The sequence below is a fragment of the Nannobrachium achirus genome (genome assembly GCF_963921795.1).
Source record: "Nannobrachium achirus genome assembly, chromosome: 23".
In the NCBI taxonomy this organism is placed as follows: domain Eukaryota; kingdom Metazoa; phylum Chordata; class Actinopteri; order Myctophiformes; family Myctophidae; genus Nannobrachium; species Nannobrachium achirus.
The window spans coordinates 45,829,568-45,856,624 of record NC_137830.1 but is presented as its reverse complement, the minus strand read 5'-3'; the positions used below and the strand labels follow the sequence as shown (position 1 = coordinate 45,856,624).

The window sequence follows — 27,057 nt, the reverse complement described above, 5'->3', positions numbered from 1 at the left end:
AGTCAAGAATACCAGACTCTTACTTGTAACAAACTAGTGTTTCTACATTGCTGTATTGATACTTTACCTGCGATGCGTAGTGAGCTTGGAGGTCGGCTATTTTCGGTGCTTGATACCACATTGAACTAAGCATCATCAAGCCAGTGGATTTCTACACAGAGAGGGCAATTCTTTCAACATAAGATGCTACATTTGAATTCAAGAGAGTTTGGACAATGCAATTCTCTTGAATGCTGGAAAGGAGGGCATTTGCATTTTTTCACCATAGTAAAAACTGCATTCATGGTCTGGAGACGGCACTTTTTTACAGACAAATAAAAGGGCAGGGGCTCGAGCCCCCTTTGATGTCTATGTGTGCACGTGCCTGGATTACAGCACAACCACAGAGACGTGGGACTGAAATAGCTTTACTTTAGTGAAATCTGGACATGTACTTAACATCGGGGGGGGGGGCACGACTTTCAAGCTGATCTTTGTTTACGTAAAATGAATGAACCAAAGGGAATCATATAGGTTCAACCATCTGCAATGACAACCACCTGTGAGGTCATGACTTCTCTCAGAGCAATTGAAATGTATGTTGTTATTGTTATTTCAGGTGAAACTGTGAAAGCGATTCCTTTTCAGGATATGTTGTTATTCACTTTTCATAAGATAGATAATGTGTAATAAAAAAAAATCTTTTACATTAAATTAAATGTGAAATAGAATTCAAACGTCCTGCTTATTTGCTACACCATTCTCATAATGTACTTTATATGACATGCACTGTAGTTAACAGTAGCCTAATACAGTGGTTCTCAAAGTGGATTCCAGGGACTCTGTGGGTTCCTTTAGGGGGCGGGGTCTAAATTGACCCATACAAGTCTTCTCTGACAGTGTACATATGGATCCAAATGAACCCTACATTTGGTTCCATTTGTACACTGTCAGAAATGTGAAATTTTAAGAAAAACTGGCCTAATATAATTATTCATATTCATGCATTTTGAAGTTGTTGATATAATTGGCTTTGTTCTGTCCATCGTCGCTCTGTGCTTCAGAAAGACACAGTAGTACATTTTTACGACATCACTGGTTAATACTTCCTGTCATCAAAACACAGGTGGCTTGGCCAGTAGCAATCGTGGTCAAACACACCTCCATCACCAGCCCGGCGCTGTCAGGAAGGAAGCATCCACCCTGGAAACTTCCATCCTTAAGGATAAGCCCTGTTTTCCAGACAGCTGTTTCCCTCCCTCAAATACATTAGGACGGGTCATAATGGAAGCCAGATGAGCCCCCAATTCCATGACAGTAATTACCATGGCCCATTAGAATGCTGCTACTCTGGGTACACTGGGTTACAGGGAGCACAACTCTCTGATGATTGTGTCTGCAGCACTAGGGCATTCACGAATAGTGATTTTTAGTATTTGAATTATTCGACCTCAAAGTATTCGAATAGTCGAATATTCGACAGGACTGGCCAAACTGTTAAATATCAAGTAAGCAAGAGGCAAACATTGTGAAATTAGCCGATCTACATGCTCAAAACGCCTCGCGTTGCGAGGCGTTGTGAGCATGTAGATCTTCTATTTTCACAATATTTATCTGTGGAACCGAGTCACATTAAATGTAATACCTACAAGTCCAAGTGCTTGTCAGGGTGGGGGTCCCCAGTTCAAATATGTTTATTTTGGGGGTCACAGCCTAAAAAGGTTTGAGAACCCCTGGTATATAGAGCATTAACAAATTCATCCACCAGGTGCACTGACGACTCATTCTTATGACTTCCTATCTAGCCAAGTTTTATAAACTATATATATTTTTAAAGAGAAAACAATAAAATAAAATAAATATTATCGAATATTCGACTTCGGTGAACAACGTCAAATAGTGACTTTGATATTCGAATATTCGAATATTTGGTGAATGCCCTAGTGTGCACCAGTGGTGGAAAGAGTACTCACATTTTTTTACTCAAGTCAAAGTATCAATACTGCAGTATAGAAATAGGCTACTCTGTTACAAATTAAAGTCTGGAATTCAAAATGTACTTGAGTAAAAAGTACAAAGTATTGGGCATCAAAATATACTTAAAGGGGAAGACCACCCATTTTCAATATTGAACTATGTCATTAATATACCTTAGAGGAGTTGTGTGGAAATATAAAAAAAAGGTTCCCCCTCTTCTGTGTTGCCTAGAACTGGAGGATTGATTTTGGGGTTTGCACTGCAAATTCCAACTTGATGACATCACACATCAAACATATCATTTTCCGAATGTCTGAGTGAGTGTCTGTCTGTCTGAGTGTCTGAGTGTCTGAGTGTCTGTCACAGCGTTTCTCCTCAGTGGCTGGAGCAATTGATCTGAAATCGCATCACCATTAGCATATGAACACACCTAACATAACTGTGAAGCCCGTTTAGCATGAGGCAACATGTTTAACCATCTGTGTGTGTGTGTGTGTGTGTGTGTGTGTGTGTGTGTGTGTGTGTGTGTGTGTGTGTGTGTGTGTGTGTGTGTGTGTGTGTGTGTGTGTGTGTGTGTGTGTGTGTGTGTGTGTGTGTGTGTGTGTGTGTGTGTGTGTGTGTGTGTGTGTGTGTAGGCGGGGGGGGTTACAGATGTTGTCCAAAAATCATGCAGATCGGTACACAGTATCTCTGTAGCCATTAAACGAAACGGGTATTTCTTACATTGATGCTCCTACATATTATCATGCAAGCACCAGTTAAAGTTACTTTCCATCCCTCATACAGTATACTGTGTGCACAGTGCACACCCCATAACCCACACACTGCACATCATTTCGGAGCTCATATCTTTGAACGGGTAAGGACTAGTTGTACTTTACAATACAAACCCCAAAATCAATCCTTCAGTTCTCGGCAACACAGAAGAGGGGGAACTTTTATATTATTTCCACACAACTCCTCTAAGGTAAATTAATGACATAGTTCAATATTCAAAATGGGTGGTCTTCCCCTTTAAAGTACAAAATGGTTGTACAACGCATCGCAACGCGTTGTGAGCTTGTAGATCTGCTATTTTCAAATAGCCTAGGTATAAAAAAAATCACACTCGTGTGAACTGAGCGGTTGTGTGTGTGTGTGTGTGTGTGTGTGTGTGTGTGTGTGTGTGTGTGTGTGTGTGTGTGTGTGTGTGTGTGTGTGTGTGTGTGCGCGCAACAGCGCCCCTCCCTTAACATGTGTGGTCAGAAAAGGTTACTGCAGGCTACGGACACGGAGACGCGAGACAGACATACAGACATACAGACATACAGACAGACAGACAGACAGACCCACACACACGGCCAAGTATAGGAGCGGTGTGACCACCGCTCAAAAATGAAATATCAATCCAATCCAATGTTATTCCACATAGCATGTAAAATGTTATTGTACTATATTTATACATTTTATTTAATTTCTTGGGCCTTACAACTATATAAAGTATTTGTAGGCATGCATTTGAAGCCTGTTATGTCTCGTCCCCCCAATAGTATGAAGAGTTCACGTTATATGTACATAAAAGTGGGACAGCTATAATTTGTAATAATCAAAGTCATGTACAGTACAATTGTTACATCATAACCTATCATCTAACATACTAATTATTACAAAAAAATCAAACCTCGGTTCGAAGTGGAGCGGTGAATCTGTGTGTGTGTGTGTGTGTGTGTGTGTGTGTGTGTGTGTGTGTGTGTGTGCGTGTGCGTGTGTGTTTGTGCCTGCACAACAGCGCCCCTCCTTTAACTTGTGTGGCCACTCAAGGTATTGCCAGGCTACAGACATACCCAGCCAGCCAGCCAGCCAGCCAGCCACATAGCCAGCCAGCCAGCCACAGACATACCTGTCTATTGGGAGCGCTTTCACCGCTCCAAAAATATATAATGACCACTACTTGAGAAAGTGTGCACTAAATCACCTGATGATTTAGTTAATGTTGTCAGTTACTGAGAAGTCAGACATCAAGAACTTCCACAGAAAAGGGAGTACGAATCTCAAAGGAAGCTTTACCGGATTTCCTGGTTGAGTCACCATAGTTAGGAAATGTGCCCAAACTGCCCATATAATCAATAGCAGGTGTCTGCTCACTCAGTTGCAATGAATCAGTTAACGTGAGTTTAATATGGACGTTTAAGAGAACAGAATAAGGGCAACCATTGGAAAGGAATAGATCAGTGGTTCTCAATCGTTTATGAGCTCTGGACCACTAGCATATCTCAGTTAAATAATGACTGATTTGATTTAATTCACCTAGAATTTACACATTTAATTAAGCCCGTCAAACAGTCATTATTTAATTTCAAGCTTTTCTCCGCACACAATGCCCATACCCCCAACACACAACAGTGGTCCCCAGGTTAATAGTCAGGGTGGTGGTCCCTGATTCGTAATCAGTTGAAACCCCCTGGTATATAACATAATAGTGTACAGTATCAACTCTATAGTGTGTATAGTATATTGTGTACGTCATACATGGGCAACTGGCGGCCCGGGGGCCACATGCGGCCCCCACCTTAATTTAATGCGGCCCACAGGTCAATACCGGAATATTGATTGATTTCAGCTGTTACAATTCCAAACATGACCTGCTTTAATTCCGTCAGTCTATATTATTAGCTTAATGACTAGTATAGTAGTATTAAAATGTATTTTTTTTTATGTCCAATGTATTTGTATATATGTTCATAAAGTTAACATGAGTATATAACTGAATGAGTTTGAAATTAAATCAAAATGTTACATTTCAGGATTCCAATAATAAAATAACAAAAAATAATTTAGGATTCCAATTCAAAAGACGCAAAAATAGCCGATCTACAAGCTCAAAACGCATCGCAGCTCTTTTGTATGAGATACTAGAATGACAAAGTTGGACATAGCATTATGCAGTGTGGCCCTCTGGAGTGAAGGTGGAAATATAGCGGCCCTCACCATCATCAGAGTTGCCCACCCCTGGTGTACGTTATAGGTCAGAGGCAGAGCAGAATATATCCAATAAACCTTCAAGTGTAGACACATGTGTCACATGGAAGCCAGAACGGCTAAGTAAATTAAATAAATCCTGCTTTAAAGGTAAATCATTTAAAGGTAAATCATTGAAATGTTTACATGATACAGTGCATGTAAAGAGAGTGTATTGCATCGACTCCAGCCAGGTGTGTGATTGCAGATTGTCAGCATTTGGCGTGGACTCGCACGATAAACCCTTATTGGTCTCTCAAGGCCAACTTGTTCCCTCCGCAGGGTTTTATGTGGACTGGCTGTCTTTGGTTCCAGTGCCAGCCGATCCCTTGAAAAGCGCTCTGGGTCAGGTTCTCCCTGCGCTCATCGTCTGCGCAAGCCATCGAGCCTCTCGACTGCTCCTTCATGTGGCAGTTTTGAAAGGGCCACAATGAAAATTAAGAGGTCATTAAATGCGGGATGGGTGCACCATGTGTTCTGCTGGATAATTGCTGCACTTAACCCTCTCCACTCACTACCTAGGGCTGTTCCAATGCACAGTACCTGTCTCTAATACAGCTACTAGATTATCTCTAACTGTTTGTTGGACTCGGATCCATGGCCACATTTGTGCTCTCAGTACTCAAATGACTGAATGTGTTATTCACTACATCACTTAAAACCATTACGCGAACACTACTGGACAATAACTTGTATGACTGATTGATTGATTGATTAACATCTTTATTGCATATCTGGCTATAACATCAGGCTGATGTTTGTAAAACAACAGACCAACTTCACCCAGTTTCAACGGTACAGTATCTTCATATAATCACTAAGGCTCACTATAAAGATGGCACCATTTCCGTCTACTCACTCTGTGTCTGAGAGGAGGGCTGTCTACAGCTCAGAGACCTGCCCACCAGTGATGGCATCGCCATCATAGGCACTTGGCAGGCTTGGTCATTTCAAACAGGTTTCAAGCTTGTGTATTTATTTTGTATTAATGCAAGTACAATGGCTTTTATCTCAGCATGCACATCTTCCAGAAAGAGAAAAGCTGTAGTTTCTATTCCATCAATGATGTCATATAGGCAGGTTTCTCTTCTTTGCTCACCAATGACCAAATGAGAGAGTGAGTTGACAGAAACTGTGCCATCTTACATTAGTGAGGACCAATTATATAAGGATTTTGGTGGACTGTTTTCAACATGCTCCAGTAGTGTTGTAACCCATTCATCAGGATGTAATCAGTTGGAATTGCTTTTGTTTCTGAAATTAAATTGTTCGCTGTAATTTAACCAACGAAAGAGGTCGACTGGCTTACACTAACCATCTGAGTTATCAGGACATTTACAGGACATTTATTGATGATAGAGAGAGAGGGACTGTACAGTACACAAGTAACATACTCAGTGTTAATTGATCAATTTCTTACTTGAGAGTGAGAGTGTTCAAATGTAACATTTGTACACTTTCAGTTAAAACCTTTTTTTTGCGTGAATGGAACAATAGTACCACTACTGTTTGACACTCGAAGTGCAACATCTCCCCGGCCAAACAGGCTTTCCATCTTAGCTCAGCAGCAGTAGAAATGTTGGCACTGGCGCGCAGGGGCGTCACAAGGGGTAGGAAAGTGGGACTGAGTTACTGGGGCCCAAGGTGGAGGGGCCCTAATAACTTTATCTATTGAAAAATAGCAGATATACAAGCTCACAGCGCGGCACCAAGTGCCGCGCTGCGAGCTTGTAGATCTGCTATTTTTGAAAAGTTGTGAAAATGTGTGAAAATCTTTGAATATATTTTTAACTATCCTTTTTTAATGTAGGGTACTGTTAGTAATATGTGTTGTTTTGTTGTTTTTTTCTTGGTTCAGGAAAAATAGTATTTGTATGTATGTTCTTAGGCGCCCTCTCCTAATGTAGGGTTACTGTTTGTTGGTATGTATTGTTTTGTCTTCATGTGGGGACTACGGATGAAATTTAGCATTCTTGCTAATTCCGGCTTATTTACATTGCATTCATGTAGTGTTCATTAATATGCATTGTCCCGTCTAAATAAACAAATAAAGTAAAGTAAGTAAGAATATATGTTTTTTTTAAGCGAACATTTCTAACTCAAATTTTGCTTCTGGGGGTCCCTGGAACTAAATATTTTGAGATCGGGGTCCGTGGCCAAATACATATCATCTTGGGGGTCCTTGACATAGGTTGCTTGCACACATTTTTTTACGATCTTTCAAAAATAGCAGATCTACAAGCTCACAGCGCGGTGCCGCGCTGTGAGCTTGTATATCTGCTATTTTTCAATAGTTAACATTCATGGGGGGCCCGCAGTGAATCCTTGTACCCAGGGCCCAGAATTTGGTGTGACGCCCCTGCTGGCGCGGGAGACCCAAGGTTGGAACTTTGAATCCCTTTTACGGATGGCAGCGTTAAATGCACACTGAGAATTCTCACTGTGTTTGTAATGTATTGTCCAGATGTTGTGATGGTCAACCCCAACGCGGCATCATGTTGGGTTGATGGTATGAGAGGGGAATGTCACACAGAGGTGTCCTGAGGCCAGGGAGCAGTGATTCACCGCAGCCATCGGTCTGAATGATCCTGTTGTATGACTCATACACACACACAACCAGCTTGGTTTATACAGGCAGACTGTTTTGACCCTGTGTCTCTGCTTCCCTGAACTATTTCCATAATGTGTCGAGACCTGGTTGCCTGGCACGTTTACAGTAAACGAAGGCAGCCTATGTTACGAAACCTAGACTGGTGAAGTCACCCGGGCATATAATTTGCGTGTGTGTGTGTGTGTGTGTGTGTGTGTGTGTGTGTGTGAGTTTCCTTAATGACTTTACCATATAGGCGCTTTTTACAGATTGAGGCCTACTGTATGCCGGGAACCAAAAACCCTAATGGCGCTCTGTGATGGTAAGCTGCGATGAAACTAGAAGCTGAGGTTTAAAATCAAAACTTCACGCGTCTGAGAACGTACAGTACGGGAACGAATGGCCGCCGAGGTTATTTTATGCATGGAAACTTGTTTTGTTGAACTAATCTCGTAAAAAATATCAATCACTGTAACACTCAAGTCTAGTCCCATAAAATAGTCTCCCCCTTGTCTGAAGGAATAATTCCACTGACAGCACAAAGTCTGTAATAATAACACAATGCAATTGCTGGTAGTACTTTACCGACAACCCCCCCCAAAAAATAATTTTCCAGTAGTAGGGTATAGCTAGTGTCCAGATATTGTAATTAACTGTGAAGATGAGGTTTATATATTTTATTTTCCCCCTGGATCACAGTGAGTCCATCCACAACACGTACAGTATTTCATCCAAAACCTTCCTTTTTTTCGTTATTATTTTTTAAATTATTTAAAATAGTGAAAATAGACGATCTAGATCTGCTATTTTCACTACTTTTGTATGATGAAGTGGGGCTTTACTTTACGAAAAAGCATTCAAATTTGAAACTTGGAGATACGAGGTTTCTGCCTGACAGTGACTATTTATGATGTGTTGCTGACTCTAGATGCATCAGGCCTTAGGAACGGTGTGGAGGATGTGGTCTCCTCCCTCCGAGAAGCGTTGGCGTGCGCACCGGCATTGCCACGCTGGTGAGATTGCCTGGAAGAAAAACTTGTCCAGACAGACTACACAGACAAAACCCTATCCTCCCAATAACCCCCCCCACACCCTCCCCCTTCTCTCAAACCCTCACAGACAGACGCCCACAGGGAAAAGCCCTGTGCTTGTACGAGACATGATAGTTGTCTGCCCCTCTGTATTCTCAGACACTCGCTAGATTTGGGTTCTTTGTACTGGTCACGTCACACACACTGGACACACTGAGTCATAGTTTGTCTCTGACTGAACTCTGACATCTTTGGTTCATCCTCAAAGGCTGTCCATTCATCTCAGTGCACTGATGTACTGTAATACTGAATGAGAATGAAAAAAGGCGCATGCTGTGTACATCAACCTTTTAGCTCAGAAGTTCCTTATGTGTGCTGGGAATTCCTCACTTCACTTTTCTTCATAATTACTGTATCCTATGATCAGAATTGCATTCTGTACTGCAGCATTTGAACGTCATTTATACATTCATATATTGCAGCGTACAGTACATGGAGATGACAGTACATTTGATCTCGGAAGCGTGCTGGGTCAGGGTTATGGTTTCGGAATCTCTCGGCAGGATCCAAGCTGACATCCTCGGACAACATGACGGCTGCTAAGCACTGTTGAGAAAGTCCATCCGCAACAGCATTAAGACGTTCAGTCCTGTCAACTCTCTGGGAAAGTGGGATAAAGCGATAGCAGCTGTCCAGGGTTTTCCCTCCCACGCAGGTCTGAGCTTATAGCTCTGTGCATACCCTGGCACGCTGCCCCCAGATTGGACATGTCTTGTTACTGTGTTTATACAGTACATCTTGATTGCTCCACCTGGTGCCTCAGCAAACTTTCATACCTTTGCTTTTTAACGCCGGTGGCGCGTGCTCTTCCAACAATCCGTGAATGCACAACAAAGGAGCGTGCTGTACCTCCATGCATACCTCCTATCCATTATGATTTTTTCTGTGGGCTTAATAGATCATTTCACTGCGAAACACCAAAAAGTGCACCAGAGGCCAACCTTTGGTGTGTGCGTGTTCTCTCCGGCGGGTCCAATGCGGTGAATGCACATGCATTTGTTTGGACAGAGAAAGTCATTTAACTGCTTTCACCCTAGCACTGGAACTGTTCAATTGTACAGAGATTTCTGGATGACTAGTAGTTTAAGGAAACATTGAGAATCCATGAAAATACAAGTGCATTGTGATGCATTCAGCTTACAATCAGATAAGGGGATGAAACTCTCATTGAGGTTGACTGTTATATAATTGGCCACATTAATGTACTGTCCTGAGAAGGACTCTGAGAACTTTATTTTTGAGCGGTGGTCACACCGTCTCCATAGCGTGGCCGTGTGTGTAGGTATGTATGTTTGTTTGTTTGTATGTATGTGTATTTGTATGTGGGTCTGTATGTAGCCTGTGGTGTAGTACCTTTTCTGGCCACACATGTTAAGGGAGGGGCGCTGTTTTCAGGCCAGGCCAGACCAGGCACACACACACACACACACACACACACACACACACACACAGGGGGGAAGGGGGGGAGGGGGGGAGGGGGGGGGGGGGGGGGGGGGGGGTTGGTGGGTAAACCACCGCTCAGTTCACACGGGTGTGATTTTTTTTACAGAGACTGACAAAAGAGCTTTCCAAACTGGATAAGTCCCTCTTTAGATTGCAGTCCCATTCACATTCGTATCAGGAGATTTATCCAGGGGCGTTTGAACAAAGGGGGCGTTTGAAGTCATCTGTTGATGTTTCATTCACTTGAATTACACCAGCAATGAGAAATAGCACGTTTGCGGTCTTTCCGGGTTGTCCAAAACCATTCCATATACTGTAGGCTAGCTGTGGTCTTCCACCCAACTTCCCAGAACGTTGCTCTTTTTGCGTAATAAACCAACATTCTTCAGCCTCTACATCATGCTGCCTAAATGGAACAGCTATAAGTTAGTGACTGTCCATGAGAACTCTCACTTTACAAGATTCGGATTCTATACACACATCAAGTGCATCATGTCAATGAAGTCTGCAAAGGAAATAGTTATGTCATTTTGGCATTCTCAGTGCCCTGTAGACTATATAGTATACACTACAGTATATAGTTCTGTTTTTATTTACTATTGATGTGGATCCCTATCTCCACCAAGCTCCGAATGGCCGGTTCATTCCCGGCCGGTCCAGGCCGGCCATTAGGAAAAAGAATGTCGGGCAGAAACCTCGTATCTCCAAGTTTCAAATTTGTAATTTTTTTCGCAAAGCAAAGCCCTGCTTCATCATACAAGGCCGTTGCACAAAAGTAGTGAAAACAGCAGATCTACAAGCACACAACGCCTCGCGGTGCGAGGCGTTGTGTGCTTGTAGATCGGCTGTTTTCACTAGTTTAAATCATTTTTAAATGATACATACAAAACAAACGGTTTTGGTCATACAAGGTTTCCACCCGACAACGACAAATATAACTCATGTAATTGGCCCACTGGCTTGTCACTTGTCATGATCTGAAATGGCAAATCTTTGAGTAGCAGCATCGCGCTATCGAGAGAGATCTCTCTCTATAGTGCTGCAATGAGGGCCTCTCCAACTCTTTTTCCCGGGCTGAATCAGGGGCCCAGCACGTCCCTGGCTATCACCCGTATGGTTATAATATATTTCCATTTTGCTTTGACTTCATACTCGGTTTCACACCACCCGAATGTGAGGTAAAAGCAAAATGGCGAGTGGATTATGGTCAAATAACATACCGGTACATTCTTTTTTGCTCTGTTCCAGGCGACAACGACGACACCATCCTTCCCCGTGGTGGTCAAGATGGGTCATGCTCACGCCGGATTGGGCAAGGTACATTTATGCAGACATAATAACCACCAAAGTACACAAACAGTCACACCTGCACTCACACATGCACACATCCCCCGATAAGGTCTGAGTACGCTCCAACACAGGTCTAGTCTTGATTTATCGTTAGAAGAAGACAGCCTTCCTTATCTCCTCCTTGTGTACAATCTCTCAGCCTGAGCCACATGGCAGGCAATCGGTAAGCAAACCTAGGCGAGACACATTTCTAAAGGCAGGGAGCTGATCTGTGTCCCGCCAATAGACATACTTATATGATAACTTTTATAGATTATATTCTCCCCCTGCCTTCTCTCGTTTCTCTCCCTCTCTGTCACATACACACACACACCAACACACATGCATGTATGCACGAGTGCACACACATACATTCTTGCGAACACGCGCTTGCACACGCTCATGTGTGCGTGCGCGCGTGCACACACACACGCACGCACGCACGCACGCACACACACACACACACACAACCACGCACACAAACTACACTGGGGGAACCACTTCCTATACGAGCCCCTCCCCCCCTGTCTGTCTGGAGGGGCTGGGCTTCCTGTACAGGAGCCAGAAGTGCTATAGACGTTCCCATATGGCCTGTTGGAGTGCTTGGCACGCTATTGTAGAACAGGACCTTACTTAACCCTTCTGACCTCACTGAGTACTGAGAACAGACAAGATAGTGGATGTGGGCCAGTCCTGTTTAGTTCCCCTTTAACAGATACAGTGCTTCCCTGAGCATAGAGTCTCAGCAATAATGATTCTCACCCTTCTTTCATTTCAAGGACCTGGGTCCAATAGGCTAGCCTGGGTGCCAGCCTGCTCGCTCCGTTTCCGCGATTTGTTTCTCCGCATCCAGCCCGTTCTTCTCACTCCCTCTGCTTCACCCCCCCACGCATTCCCGACTCGCTTTCAGCGTCACCCGTGCGACGCGTTGGAACGCTTACAGCGTCATCCTGTCAGACGCGAACGGAGAGTCTTAATGCGCATGCGCCGACACATGTTTACTCGAACATGTATCTATCGTCAGTGGGACACGGACCACCGCCTCTGTGATCATGAGCCATGCTGCCCTACCGACTGAGCTAGCAATCCTGGCTGACGAAGCCACTTTTTTTGTGCTTTTATCTTTGACAATGTGGATTCTAACGCAACGCGGAGGATTCTAACGCAACGTGGAGGTAACGTGTCCGACCACTTAACTATGCCTAACTCTAACCCAAACCCTAAACCTAACCTCAGTAAAACTATAACCCTAACCCAAACCCAAACCCTAAACCTAACCTCAGTAAAACTATGCCTAACCCTAACCCAAACCCTAACCTTAACCTCAGTAAAATTAACGTGTCTGCGCCTCCGTGCAGCGGTGCCGCCGTCGTGGATAGTGGCGTGATAGGTAACGTCGGGTGGCTGGTAAACCTTACATAGCGGCTTCGAATCCCACTTTGGGAATGCCTTTTTTTTCCCTTCTTCTTAGACCACTGGGCTTACCCAAAGTGTCCCCCACTTGAAGCAGTAGGCATACCCAAAGCGAAACTACGGATGGAAAGTATCTTTAGCTAGATCCGGCATATTTACACTTGCTCATGTGCATTACACCTGTCATTACTCTATCAATGTGCACTGTCCTGACCAAATAAATAAAGTATAAAGTAACTCAGATACAGGTCCATTTGGTTCCATTTATACACTCTGGGAGTTACAGACCCATGATAACTCATCATGGACCCCACGGCGTCCCCGGACCCCACGTTGAGAACCAGTGTCTTACAGAATCAAATGGAGACAATGAGGAATATAGAACTTAAATGTCTTATGAGGTCCCGTCAAGACTTTTGGCATTTCCCCTCTTACATTAACCAGCTTGCAAACCCCACATTAGCTTAACCTAAATGCTGTAATTAGCTTACACATTAAGACAAGTGTAAAGTAAATACACAGTGTTCTCACGCCAGAAACCATTCTCCCCGAGGCAACCGTAATAAGAGGTTACTTTTCAACCCATTTCAGTCAACATGCTGAATTAGGATCTGTTCAGAACATTGTGTCCATTACAGCAGGGTTTGTTTTGTAGACCTGCGCGGTTTCCTGCTGAAGACATATCCGTCAAAACAGGCACCACCTCATTTTAGCTGGCATGTCACCGAGGCTGGACCCTCACCAGTGTGACATGGCTTTTCCACATGGACACGGTGTTTCACCTTCCCTCACTTAAAGGAGTAGTTCACCCCCAAAATGACTTTTTTTCTATTGATTAGTCACGCCATGGAGAGTAGAGTTCAATAATATTTTTTGGTTTTAGTCACATTCCTAAGACAAAAATTTGATTCGAGTAAATTTACCCCCATTGATTCCGGATGGTGACCCGGCGTTTCGAAACGGGTCCCCATCCGGAATGAATGGGGGTAAATTTATTGTTATCACATTTTTGTCTTAGGAATGCGACAAAAACCAAAAAATATTATTGAACTCTACTCTCCATGGCGTGACTAATCAATAGAAAAAAAGTCATTTTGGGGGTGAACTACTCCTTTAACCTTCTGGTTTCTGTGTGCACTGTAACGCTTTGCTTTATTTACCCAAAATGGCTGGCGTAATTCTCTGGATGGATTCACATATTTACACCATGGTTTGGCGCTCCCCTCTCTGGCTCAGCTTCAAGCTGTGGGGTTCTTTCTACCTTCGGAACCACAGGCAAGGCCCCTTTCCATTTAAAGGATTTGCCTACCTACTGTAAAATAGCAGACCACAGTGCTCCACGCCGTCTGTCAGACTACAGTATGGTCTGGCCAAAACTCAAATATAGTGATGAAACAAGTTACCGAACTATTTGAGTACAATCTAGCCAAAACGTTTATGCGGTAGCTTTTGTGAAAGTACAGTTATATTATTGGCAGGTGTGCTTGCAGGCCCAGTAGAACAAAACTTGCTTTCCCCTGTGAAGTGCTTCCTTTAAAGTCCCGCGTTGAAAACCAGACTCTTACAACGCGTCAGATTAACGTAATAGGAAGAAAAGACCAAACCTAAAATAGAATGGACGTCTTAACCCTTAAGGATCAAGAACCAGAGCTTCCTCATTGTTGTACAATGACGAGAATTCTCCTTTTAACTTCCTCCCTTTGTGTCTCCCTCCCTCCCTCTCTCCCTCTCTGCCTTCTCTCCATTCTACTTTCGCTCTCTCTTTCATTTGTCTTCGCTATTATTTATTTTCTCTCTCTCTCTCTCTTCTCTCTCTCTCTCTCTCTCTCTCTCTCTCTCTCTCTCTCTCTCTCTCTCTCTCTCTCTTGATCTTTTATGTAGCAGATCTGTAGCAGTAGTGTAGTGCAGGGGTTCCCAAACTTTTTTGTCTCAGGGCACCCCATGAATATTTGTTTTAATCCGAGGCACCCCTACATTATAATTTTCACTCACAGCACCTTATATTTATAGCATATCGTCGTTGTCGGGTGGAAACCTTAACCGTTCGTTTTGTATTTATCATCTATAAAGTTAACTAAACTAGTGAAAACAGCAGATCTACAAGCACACAACGCCTCGCATCGCGAGGCGTTGTGTACTTGTAGATCGGCTGTTTTCGCTAGTTTTGTGTGACAGTCTTGTATGATGAAGCAGGGCTTTGCTTTAGTAAAAGACGTACACATTTGAAACTTGGAGATACAAGGTTTCTGCCCGACAGTGACGATATTTTAGTGATTATGTTGCGAGGAAAACGTTGAGGTAATAGCCATTTTGGTTATAACTGACTGAAAATAACTTAGTACTTCTTCAAGTTTAAAATGATACTAAATATTTTTTCAAGTGTCCAAATAGATTCCACATATCATCAAATGATCTCGCGGCACCCCTGGACTGCCGTCGCGGCACCCCAGGGTGCCCCGTCACCCACTTTGAAAACCCCTGGTGTAGTGGAGATGAGGGAGTATGGGGGAGGCTCCTTCCGGTTTGTGACAGTACCTCACCATTCTCACTGTGCAAGGTAACCAGGGAATACTGTAGCCCCCACACAGTAACAGGGGAGAGAGATGGTGTGATGACGACTAAACAAGAAACAAGAGAAAAGGCTGTGGACATTATGAATTTACATTTCATACAGTGGACGCTGACAGTATGCCAAACATGAAAGGCCATTGATTAATAAGGTTGTCTAATATCCAACTGCCCTGTTTCCCATGGCCTAGCCCTAGTGGAAAACATATCATTGCGACCGTAGGTCGCATTTACTACCAAAACCTCCACCGGCTGTCTGTGAGTGAGTGAGTGAGTCAGTCAGTGAGTCAGTGAGTCCGTCACACTTTTGCCCTGCTCATATCTCCACAACCGTTGCCCCCATCCATGCCAAATTTTGCACACACACTCCTTGACTGCCAAACTACAACCTCCAAGGACCCCCGGAGCCCCAGGGACCCCCAGGTCCCTGGGGGACCCCCAGATGTAAAAAATGACCAAATGTGCTCACACGTCACACGTCACACTTTTTCCCTGCTTATATCTCCGCACCCGTTGACCCGATCCATGCCAGATTTTACACACACACACACACACACACACACACACACACACACACACACACTCCTTGCCTGCCAAACTACAACCTCCAAGGACCCCCGGAGCCCCAGGGACCCCCAGGTCCCTGGGGGACCCCCAGATGTAAAAAATGACCAAATGTGCAAAAATGACCAAATGACCACCCCAACGGGGCTGCTCACGGGGAATTCCCGGGGACCACCGACTCCTGGTGCTCCAGAACGGATGCAAAAGTGGTGGCGCCCCCAGTGGAGGACCCCCTGCCACTGCAGCGCACATAAAATGCCGTAACTCGGGCTAGGAGCGTCCGGGAGAGCCGGGGCCGGTACCTATTCGTCCGCCAAGGCAACGCGGACACCCCACCCCTCATTTCTCACATGGCCCTATTCTAGCGCCACCTTCAGGCCGATTTTTAAAACACATTTTTGGACACTGCTCCTACAGTTTTTGCCCTAAAATCACGAATATCACTACACAGCATGTCTACACTCATGTCATCAACATGGATCAGGAAGATTTTGGAAAAACAAATTTTTGCCCTATTTGTGGAGATAAGCCACCTACGGTCGCTTATCTCCCGATTAGGGAGTCTTACTGGTAAAATATATGCAATGCAGCCTGACAGCGTGTTGCGGGTTTGAATATCGATCCCCCCATCTCTCTCCCCATTTCATGTCAATCTACTGTATACTATCAATAAAGGCATAAAATGCCCCCCAAAAAGATTAGTTTTATTAAAGGACGCTCCTACTGTCTTTCACAGGCCATTAAACTTCGTTAACTTTTGCACACCCTGTCCTTAAACCCTCAATCGATCGAAGATAAACCTTGATAGGAAAAGAAAAGGAAGAAACAAAAGTCAGGGCACCAAAACTGTCTATATACTAGTAACGTGATAACAAACAAATCATACGCAATGTTTTGAGTAGCATATTCATTAATAATTCACTAATATAGACCATGCCTTCAAACTTTAAATTGTTTAAGGTTTTTATTTTGAAAAGGAGATGAACCCATCAGTTCAATGAATTGATGATGAACGCATGTAGAGGGGAGGAAGAGGAGGGATGATGGGATGTAATGTATGAGGTTGGAGGAAGAGGAAGAGCAGGGAGAGAGGATGGGGAGAGGCCATGACGAAGAGGGAAGCGGGTTGAGCCAAAGAGACGAGAGGAAGTGGGGAGGATGAAGGTGTGAGGATGAGGGGGTGAGGAAGGACAGGGGCATGACCGAACATAGGCTCCAGGGGGGGTAGGGGAGCGTGATTATGGATCCCACTGGGAAAGATGGATAACCACGCCCCGGACTCATATTTGAAGCTTGTGATTGGCCGAACCGGATGTAGGGAGCGCTCCATTGTAGTCACTTGGACCGCGGCAGAGGTGCACCAAAACCTAAACCTACCCTTAACCCTAACCCTAACCTTAACCTCAACCCTAACTCTAACTCTAACTCTAACCCTAACCCTAACCCTAACCTCAGTAAAACTAACGCTGGTGAATGCTAACCTGGTGAACGCTGGTGAAAACGAGTGCTATATACCCTTTCCATCCATCTTCTCCAGTGGGATCCATAATCAGGCGGGAGGGGACTCGTGTGACCAGTTACCATGACAGAGTCACCGAGAGGAGAGTTGTGGTCGGTTACCATGGCAGATAAGTCTATGGAAGCCTAATTGTGGCAAAAGTTTTGATCATTTACCTAAAACTGTGTAGTGAAAAAATAAAAAGTGAAGTAAATAAAATAAATAAATAAATAAAAATCAACTGGATAAAAGGACTCCAAGATATTTTCAAAAGTATTAAAAATGCATTCTGGGATTTTTCAAGGTTCAAGGTCGACTTTCAGATTCAATTCTTATTTTTTTCAGGTCCAAATGTTATTTTTCCACTTCACTTTTTATTTTTTCACTACACTGTTTTAGGTAATAATCATCAAAACTCTCGGCCCGTCAAGGGAGGAGTTGTTCTCACGTGAGTAGTAATCAAGGAGTGTTACCTGAAGGAGTGAACCAGGATTAGAGAATGCAGCATGGGAATAGGGTGAGGGGAAAGCAGGTTGAAGAACGATCCTATTGTCTGAAGGCGTAGTCTTCCTCCTGAACATACGTTTTGCCAACTCCGTTTCGAACACAATGAGGGATATCAAAGTAAAGTTCAAAAGGCAATTGCCATAAAATATGCCGCCGTCTGACGCAGGACTGTTGAGAACACACAGCCACTGCCAAGAACGGGGACGGGGAATCGTAGGGCCATCATTGTGGCCAGGGAACTTCACAAGGCATTTGCTATTAACCACATGAACCCTAGTGTCCCTATTCTGGGCATGTTATAATAAGCGAACATTCATCAGACTGGTAAAAGACGTATAAGGTTTAAGTGGTTACATTTGGTGCCGTCCAATGCAGATCAATTGAGGACACAGTGTGTTGATGTTTTGCCCCAGCTAAGGCTGAGAATGGAAACGGGACCACAGGGCCATAGATAGGAGTATGCCGCAGCCTGGGTAGTAAGGTTGCACTTAGTCTAGTCTTCTACAGTATATAAAAACATCACTCACATACACATGACACGTACTCAGAAAAGTCACTCACACAGACAGGAGTATAGGCTCCCAGATGCACCTACTAAGTATGAGCGAGGTGCAAGGTAAGACCTGGCTATTCTAGTGTTCATATTTTGTCATTATGTAACATCCTACCAGCTTGTCTGTCTACTACGCGCATCCTAGTAATCACATAACCTGAGAGGCATAACACGTGGTTCAAAGCTCAAAGATCCGGAAAATGTTTCCACCCGGGCAGCCTCTCATTATCCAGTCTGTGCTTAAGTGTAAAATTCCTGTGGGATTCCAACCAGCAACTGCGCAGCTTTCGCCGGCGCGCTCTCTGTGTGATTTTTCCGGGCACTCAGGGACATGCTGGGCCCCTGATTCAGCCCGGGAAAAAGAGTTGGAGAGGCCCTCATTGCGCGCTATAGAGAGAGATCTCTCTCTATAGCGCTGCTGCTACTCAAAGATTTGCCATTTCAGATCATGACAAGTGACAAGCCAGTAGGCCAATTACATGAGTTATATTTTGTCGTTGGAAACCTTGTATGTCCAAAACCGTTAGTTTTGTATTTATCATTTTAAAAATGATTTAAACTAGTGAAAACAGCCGATCTACAAGCACACGTTGTGTGCTTGTAGATCTGCTGTTTTCACTACTTTTGTGCGACAGCCTTGTATGATGAAGCAGGGCTTTGCTTTGCGAAAAAAATTACAAATTTTAAACTTGGAGATACAAGGTTTCCGGCCGTTCGGGAGTTGTCTCGCTTTTCCCAATGGCCAGCACGTCCCTGCGGGCACTAACGAGCGGCCTTCTTCCTGGCAGATCAAAGTGGAAAGCCAACAGGACTTCCAGGACATCACCAGTGTGGTGGCGTTGGCGGGGACCTACGCCACCTCGGAGCCTTTTGTCCAGTCCAAGTACGACATCCGCATCCAGAAGATCGGCAACAATTACAAGGCTTACATGTAAGGCTACTGTCTATACGTATCCCCACATTTTACACTCACATTTTACACTTACACAACAATTACAAGGCTTACATGTAAGGGTTTTCCAGGCTACTGTCTTTACGTACGTATCCCCACATTTTACACTCAACCTAGTGTGCAGCACACCTCATTGTAAACCTTACAGCAGACAGAGAGAATAAACATGATATAAATGGTGGGATCTTTACTGCTCCATAAAAAACATAAATGCATACAAAAACATACTTTTTTCTAACCTGAAAACAGCAGATCTACAAGCTCACAAGAGCTTGCAGAACGGCTATTGTCACTACTTCTTAAACATTAGTGTTCTAATTTATGGCATTTCTTAGATTTTTCTTTGATTTCTTCATGAAATGACTGGAAAAAAATCATTGAATGTTTTTAATTAGAATAGCCGTATACCTGCAGGGTGCATACCATATGAGGGTGGTGAGGCTCTAACAGCGTGCAATGTTATGTCACGCGAGGTTGCGTCCACTGAACTCCATACAGCGCAGTCTCTACCCGAGAGCTCCACTAACCGCAACCTCACTGTCCGTCAGGAACCCGCTTGTCCGTGGTCACACCCTGCCATGGTATGCTTCTCTGTCCCCACTGTGGAAGAGGAGGCGCCACCTAACAGGACTGTGGGAACAGGGTGGCCACAGCACTTAAAGGCTCTATCGTCAGTTGATATGGCTTGTAACTGCAAGCTGTACTGTAAAAGCCTTACTACACTTGTTGATCTGAGTTGTCACAAAGTGTCTGTGAGTAACCATAAACAGCAGGTTTTAACCCATTTAGGCCTAGAATTATTGAATGCTTTAACCAGTGAAAAATAGCAGATATACAAGCTCACAGCGCGGCACCGAGTGCCTTGCTGCAAGCTTGTAGATCTGCTATTTTTGAAAAAGTCGGGAAAATGTGTGCAAATCTTTGACTATATGTATTTTCAAAGCGAACGGTTGTAACTCAAATTTTGCTTCTGGGGGGACCCTGGAACTAAATATTTTGAGATGCGGGTCCGTGGCCAAATAAATATCATTTTGGGGGTCCTTCACATGAAAAGGTTTGAGAACCACTGACATAGTAGTCTCTCAAGAACAGACTAACTGAGCTCCACTTAAGTGAAAAGGATCTTTTCTTTGACGATGGCTAAAGCCAGATTGCTGACATAGAAACAGGTTTTTCAAAAAGTCTTAGAAGGATTCAAAAGACACTTATAGAATCGGGTAAAGATTCAAATTTTCATGTTTTTTCTAAAATAGCAGATCTACAAGCTCGCAGCGCGGCACTCGGTGCCACGCTGTGAGCTTGTATATCTGCTATTTTTCAATAGTTAAAACATAAAATAATAATACAATTCTAAATGGGTTAAGATAATGAAGCCTTGATCTTATCGGTTTGTTGGACGAGACCAGTTCTCCACCCCAGCACTTTATTTGTAAGGCTTCTACTTGACACTTTAAGGCTTCCACCCGCTTGACATCAAGAGGCCATGCGCTGCAAATTCATCAGACCATACGGTGACAATGAACTTGTGAGTCAACACCCTCTTAGCTTTCATGTCACTCTGTTTAAACAAATTAACTGACTCCGAGTGCCACAAGCCTTATCTCGTCTCGCCTCTGCATCCTCAGTCATGACAGCACCATTCCAAACAGGACATAACGGAGGCGTGGATTGCATTCATCATCAGTGTAAGGCTAATGATAAGATCTCGCCGCCCCCAGGACACATTTCTATTCAACTACAAAAAAAATCGACAGTGACTACATTTTCCTGGACCACAGTTTCACGTTTTGGTTCATTAGCTGGATTAGCTTGCATGCAGATTCATTTCCTGGATGTGACTTTGTTTTTTTCAGGAGAACATCTATCTCCGGCAACTGGAAAGCCAACACAGGCTCCGCCATGCTGGAGCAGATTGCCATGACGGACAGGTGAGCTGAACATCACGTTATATGAACATTCTGTATCTATTTATTGTATTGTTTTCCATTCAATGCTTCTTTACTTGCTTGTATAGGAGAGTGTTACCGTTATGTGGGATTGATAAAACATACCGTTTTGGCACAGAAACACTTACTACTGGTACTACTACTACTAGTACTACTTCTCGGTATTCAGAGTCAGAGCCAGTGGTGTAAAGTAACTAAGTACATTTACTCAAGTACTGTACTTAAATACAATTTGGCTGAAGCCACACCAAAGTATGGTCGCCAGCGGATAAACTCTTTTTGTGCGCGGCTGACTAAAAACGCAAAGCCAGTGGCCTGTCAGTCACTTCCAGAACCCTCCCCATTCTGCCTTCGACTCACCCGATTGGACAGAGGGGGGAAACCGGAGAATTTATCTGCTCCAGCATAAACGCAAGGTCGGCACGGCCAGGGACGTGCTGGGCCCCTGATTCAGCCAGGGAAAAAGAGTTGGAGAGGCCCTCATTACGCACTATAGAGAGAGATCTCTCTCTGTCCAAAACAGTTTGTTTTGTATTTGTATCATTTAAAAAATGATTTAAACTAGTGAAAACAGCCGATCTACAACCACACAACGCCTCGCACGCCTTGCTTGTAGATCTGCTGTTTTCACTACTTTTGTGCGACGGCCTTGTATGATGAAGCAGGGCTTTGCTTTGCGAAAAAAAATTACACATTTGAAACTTGGAGATACAAGGTTTCTGTCCGATAGTGACGATTTACTTTGTTGGCCGCCCAGCCCCCAAAATGGAACAAATGCCGACATTTTATTTAATTTTCTTTCCTAATGGCCGGCCTGGACCGGCCGGGAATGAACCGGACGTTCGGGAGTTGGCCCGCTTTTCCCAATGGCCAGCACGTCCCTGGGCACGGCGCACAGATATCCTCTACTGGCATAAAACCGCTTCATTCCCATTGAAATACATTGGCGGAATGGAGAATCCACTCTCATACTGTAGGTACTGGCTGGTGTGGCTTCAGCCTTTTGAGGCAGCCTATTTCCAATTTCCAATACTTATACTTTTACTCAGAGGCCAACATTGTACTTTTACTCCACTACAATTATTTGAAAACTTTAGTTAATAGTTACTTTGTAGATTATGATTAGTATTACAAAACATGCATTAACCACTTCAGCCCTATATTTCGGCCATTTAATATAGACAATCTACAAGCCAATCTACAATGCGTCTCATCACAACGCATGTGAGCTTGTAGGTCTTCAAAAGATTCTTACACAATTGAAAACTTGAAACGAGACATTCTGCACGATGAGTTCTTTTACTTTTAGTACTTTGAATACATTTTGATGCGAATACTTGTGTACCTTTTGATAAATAAGAAATTCAGACTAAATACAAATAAAAAGAATATAGAACCTTTACTAAATATAAAAGAATATGGAATCCAGAGGTGATGAGGTAGTATGTTTCCAGCAGCTTTATTCAGGCAGGCAACAGCATAGTCCAGGAATGGCAAGTATAGAGTCAGAGCACGCAGGCCTGACCTCACCTCAGCGGTGGAACCGCAGAATACCGTCTCTTCATGTCAATATACAGAAAGTTATATAGGCCTACAGTGCCCTACAGTACATGTGACAGTTGTGACACCTTGACAGACAACAGCTGCCCATGCCACAACACAATAAACATTGATCAATCAAAGCATCAAAGGACAGGAAGAATCAACAGGTCTGACCCAATCAGTGACAGCTAGCCTAACAGCTGTGCAAATGCAACCTCAGGAAACACAGAGGGTGATCAGGCTATATTGAGATTTTGAGTTCATTATATTCATTATATATAATTTTAAGATTACCTTGATATTAAACTAAATATTACATGTTTAAACAAGACATCCTATTTATCACCTTTACTCGAGTACATTGAGAATTTCAGACTTTTACTTTGTACATTGCAGTATGGATTACTGTGAGTGTTTTTGATGTGAGTACTTTTGATTACTTGTGAGTACTTTTCCCACCACTGGTCAGTCAGCATGTGTTGGGTGTCACTGTGTCCCAGGTACCGCCTGTGGGTGGACTCCTGTGCGGAGATGTTTGGAGGTCTGGATATTTGTGCGGTGAAGGCTGTCCACGGGAAGGACGGCAACGACTACATCATTGAGGTCAGTTCATCTTTGTGTGGGGCGGTATAGCTCAGGGGTAGAGAAACCCTTATTAGAGCACGAAGGGTTCCCGAAGGGTTCCCAGTTCGAATCCGGGCTCCCCCTGAGTTAATGTCGAAGGGTCCTTGGGCAAGACTCTGAACCCCACATTGCTCCCGGTGAGCAGGTTGGTGCCTTGCATGGTTTCCTCCGCCACCGTTGTATGAATGTGTGCGTGAATGGGTGAATGTAATGCACAATCTCTGTAAAGCGCTTTGGATAAAAGCGCTATATAAATGCACCATTTACCATTTATCTTTCTGCTCAACTCTGTCAACAGTGGTGTAGTTGGTGTAAAGTGCATTTGCTTACAGTAAGTACCGGTACTGTACTTTAGTAAAATGTTGAAGTTTTTACACTTTCCAATTTCCAATAGGTACTTTTACTTCAACTCATACATCTCGGATCTCCACTAATATTTATTTGGCAACTTTACCTACTAGTTACTTTGTAGATTTAGATTTGTATTACTAAACATAGGCTACATTAGCCACTTATGCCCTATATATATGTTTTGGCCTTTTGAAAATAGCCGATCTACAAGCTCACAATGCGTTGCATCGTGACTTGTAGTTCTGCTATTTTCAAAACATTTTTATACGTCTTATACATTTGAAAACATTCTGCATAGTGAGTACTTTCTACTTATGGTACTTTGAGTACATTTTGATACCCAACGCTTTTGTACTTTTACTCAAGTACTGTAAATGTTGAATTCCAGACTTTTACTTGTGACAGCTAGAGTATTTCTACATTGCAGTATTGGTACTTCACTCAAGTAAAAAAAATAATCGTACATTTTCCACCACTGTCTGTCGATATAAAGATTATCGGAGATGTGACACACAGTCTTAAGGCCCATTCCCACTGGGCCAGATAACAGATTAAAAAAAATCTCTTTCTCCAGATATTTTTCCATTCAAAGTGGATGGTAGATACAGATAAAGAAAAACATATGCCACAGATAAAAGTATCTGTGGCAAATATCTGTGGTAGATATTTATTTTTATCTGTATCTACCATCCACTTTGAATGGAAAAATATCTGGGGAAAGAGTTTTTTTTATCTGTTATCTGGCCCAGTGGGAATGGGCCTTTATGCTTATACTCACTGAGCAGATCCACTGGAGCAGTTGGGGAGTTACTCACACAGGGATGGGCTATTCCGGTTCCTTTTTTTGTTTTTATCCCACGTTTTTTTAACCCATTATTCACTTATTCAGTATCAATTGTCTAATGTAATCCTGGGCGCTACACTCCCTCTGCCAACCTGGGGAGAGCAACGGACTGACCTCATGTTTCCTTCTATGCATGAGGAGTCCAAGCCGCTTCTTTTCACCTGACAGCGGAGAGATTCCACGGCTGGACGTAGCGCATGAACGCGTTATTCCAACCAGTCCCTTTCCCCTCCATCAGGCGCCCTGGCTGGCCAGGGGGAGGCAGTATAGAGACCAGGATTACAATTAGCCCTATTCACGACCCGCCCACTCAGCATCCCCCGGGTGCTGAAGTCCCGTTTTGAAGGGGAAAATCCTACTATAAGCCTATAGAGTTAGCACAGAAATCGCAAATTTAATGCAATTTCCGAATAGTAAAGTATAAAATACGGCTAGCATGATCAAGAACACAAGATAGTAAACGGCACAAAGCATTATAATTTACTTTACCGTTAGAAATAACGATTTGTTGGCTTTAAGTCCAGTATAGTTTCCCCTTCTAAATTGAAGTTAGCACCCGGGGGATGCTGAGAAACGGAAGTAGGTGGGCGGGCCGTGAATAGGGCTAATTTTAACGATTCCGGTTCCTTAGCGGTCCGATTGATTTTGATTTTACATACATAATGTTTTAATTTTGATCATGAGAGCCATTTACTGAATGTCAGTCTCCAGATTTTCTTCAGAATATGTATGACGCTGATTTATTTATGACACTATAGTGTCTTTTCTTATTTTCAATGACCCCAGTAACTGTGAGTGTACTAATGGAATTTGGTTCCATTAGTACACTCTCAGAGTTACAGACCTGTGATGGCCATTTTGGGCTAGCTCTTTGTGTTTTGGAAATATTATTGTCGGTTCATTTGCATGTCCGTGGCAACAATTACATTTTGACAAAAATGTCCACCACAAGCCAGCATGGCAATGACCCCTACCTGCCTTCTGTATTGATGATACTGTACTATGATGACTAATTGCTGCAGCACATCTCGTACCGGTCAATTGGACAGAACTTTAAAGAGCGAGATTACTGAACCTTTATCACCTTGTACCGTAGGAAATTGTTAGCTCTGAGATTTCATCGGATGCACGTGTGGGGGGACGGGTTCTATGGCAGCTGATGGCATCTTTCCCAGTATTCAACCTCTATGGTAAACATGTGCCTGGCACCACCCTTGCAAAAAATGTCAGCATTTATAGATATCAGCAATATTGTGATTAAGTCTCGTCTTCCTGTTGATAACATCTTTTCTTAGTCACGATTGTGTTGAAAGGCAAGAGCTGGCAAGAGCTGGCAGCCGATGGCTAGGGAAGGACGCAGCTGGAATATCAGAGCCTTGAAAGAGCCCAAACACAGACGTTGGAACCCAGACAGGGTTATCAGGAGGTGGCAGGGTCACTGTGAGTCTCTCTCTCATGGGTTACTGTCTGTCACCAGCGTAACACAGCAACAGTGGGAATGCTTGGTGAAATATTTTTACACCACAAAACTATGACACAAAATGAGCGTTTTGGAATGGACGTTTTCATTAATGATTCTGAGGGTGGAGGAGGGTGTGTGCGTGTGTGTGCGCACGCACACGTGTGTGGAATGCATGCCCCACGTGGTTATGCAACACCCGTTGTATCTGTTGTCAGAGTACTCGCTGTAGGCTCCCTGTCAGAGTACCCAGAATGGTACCTGTCACTACAGATATAAACTGCACCGGCCTGCTTGGGAAAGATTTAAGTGTTAGTTAGTACTCTAGCTAGTTAGTACTCTAGCTGCTGCATTCTGGACCAACCTAAAGGCCATTGACAAACAAAAATCTATTCTTGTGGTAGTGAAAGCATCAACCAGGGTTTCAGCATCTGTTAATGGTAGTATTAGGCGGATTCTGGCTAGGTTGCGCAGATGGAAAAAGGGAGATTTGTTGATATTATTATTAATGGACATTTGTGTACCTAAGATAGGGATGGGTCCAAGACTACTCCTAGGTTTGTGGGTTGTATTCAAGGTTTATATTTATATCAAGGAACAGGTGTGTATGTTTTGCTGGGCTGACAACATCTCTGATTTAGTTCAGGAGCAGGAAGCTTCTTCACATCCAATTCTTTAACCTCAGTGAAGCAATCCAACTATTAAGTCACCAGCCTTTCGAATCGGCGTATCTCTCAACTAATAGGACCAATTGCCACCCAGCCGGCGTGTGGAACACAAGCCCGAGTGTTTCTCTGCTACAGACGTTATCACGCCGTAACTCCTGACTG

At 43.6% G+C, this 27,057-nt stretch overlaps 1 protein-coding gene across 1 annotated transcript in view; it reads left to right on the top strand.

The window, feature by feature from the left end:
* Nucleotides 1-27,057, top strand: part of syn3 (synapsin III) — a gene marked incomplete at both ends in the record, with an annotated part of 133,779 nt that overhangs the window by 94,598 nt on the left and 12,124 nt on the right. The window contains 4 exons of the mRNA XM_080754064.1: nucleotides 11,326-11,394; nucleotides 19,298-19,440; nucleotides 21,315-21,389; nucleotides 23,450-23,552. Coding sequence (XP_080610190.1) covers nucleotides 11,326-11,394; nucleotides 19,298-19,440; nucleotides 21,315-21,389; nucleotides 23,450-23,552 — 390 coding nt within the window. The remainder of the gene's footprint in view (nucleotides 1-11,325; nucleotides 11,395-19,297; nucleotides 19,441-21,314; nucleotides 21,390-23,449; nucleotides 23,553-27,057) is intronic.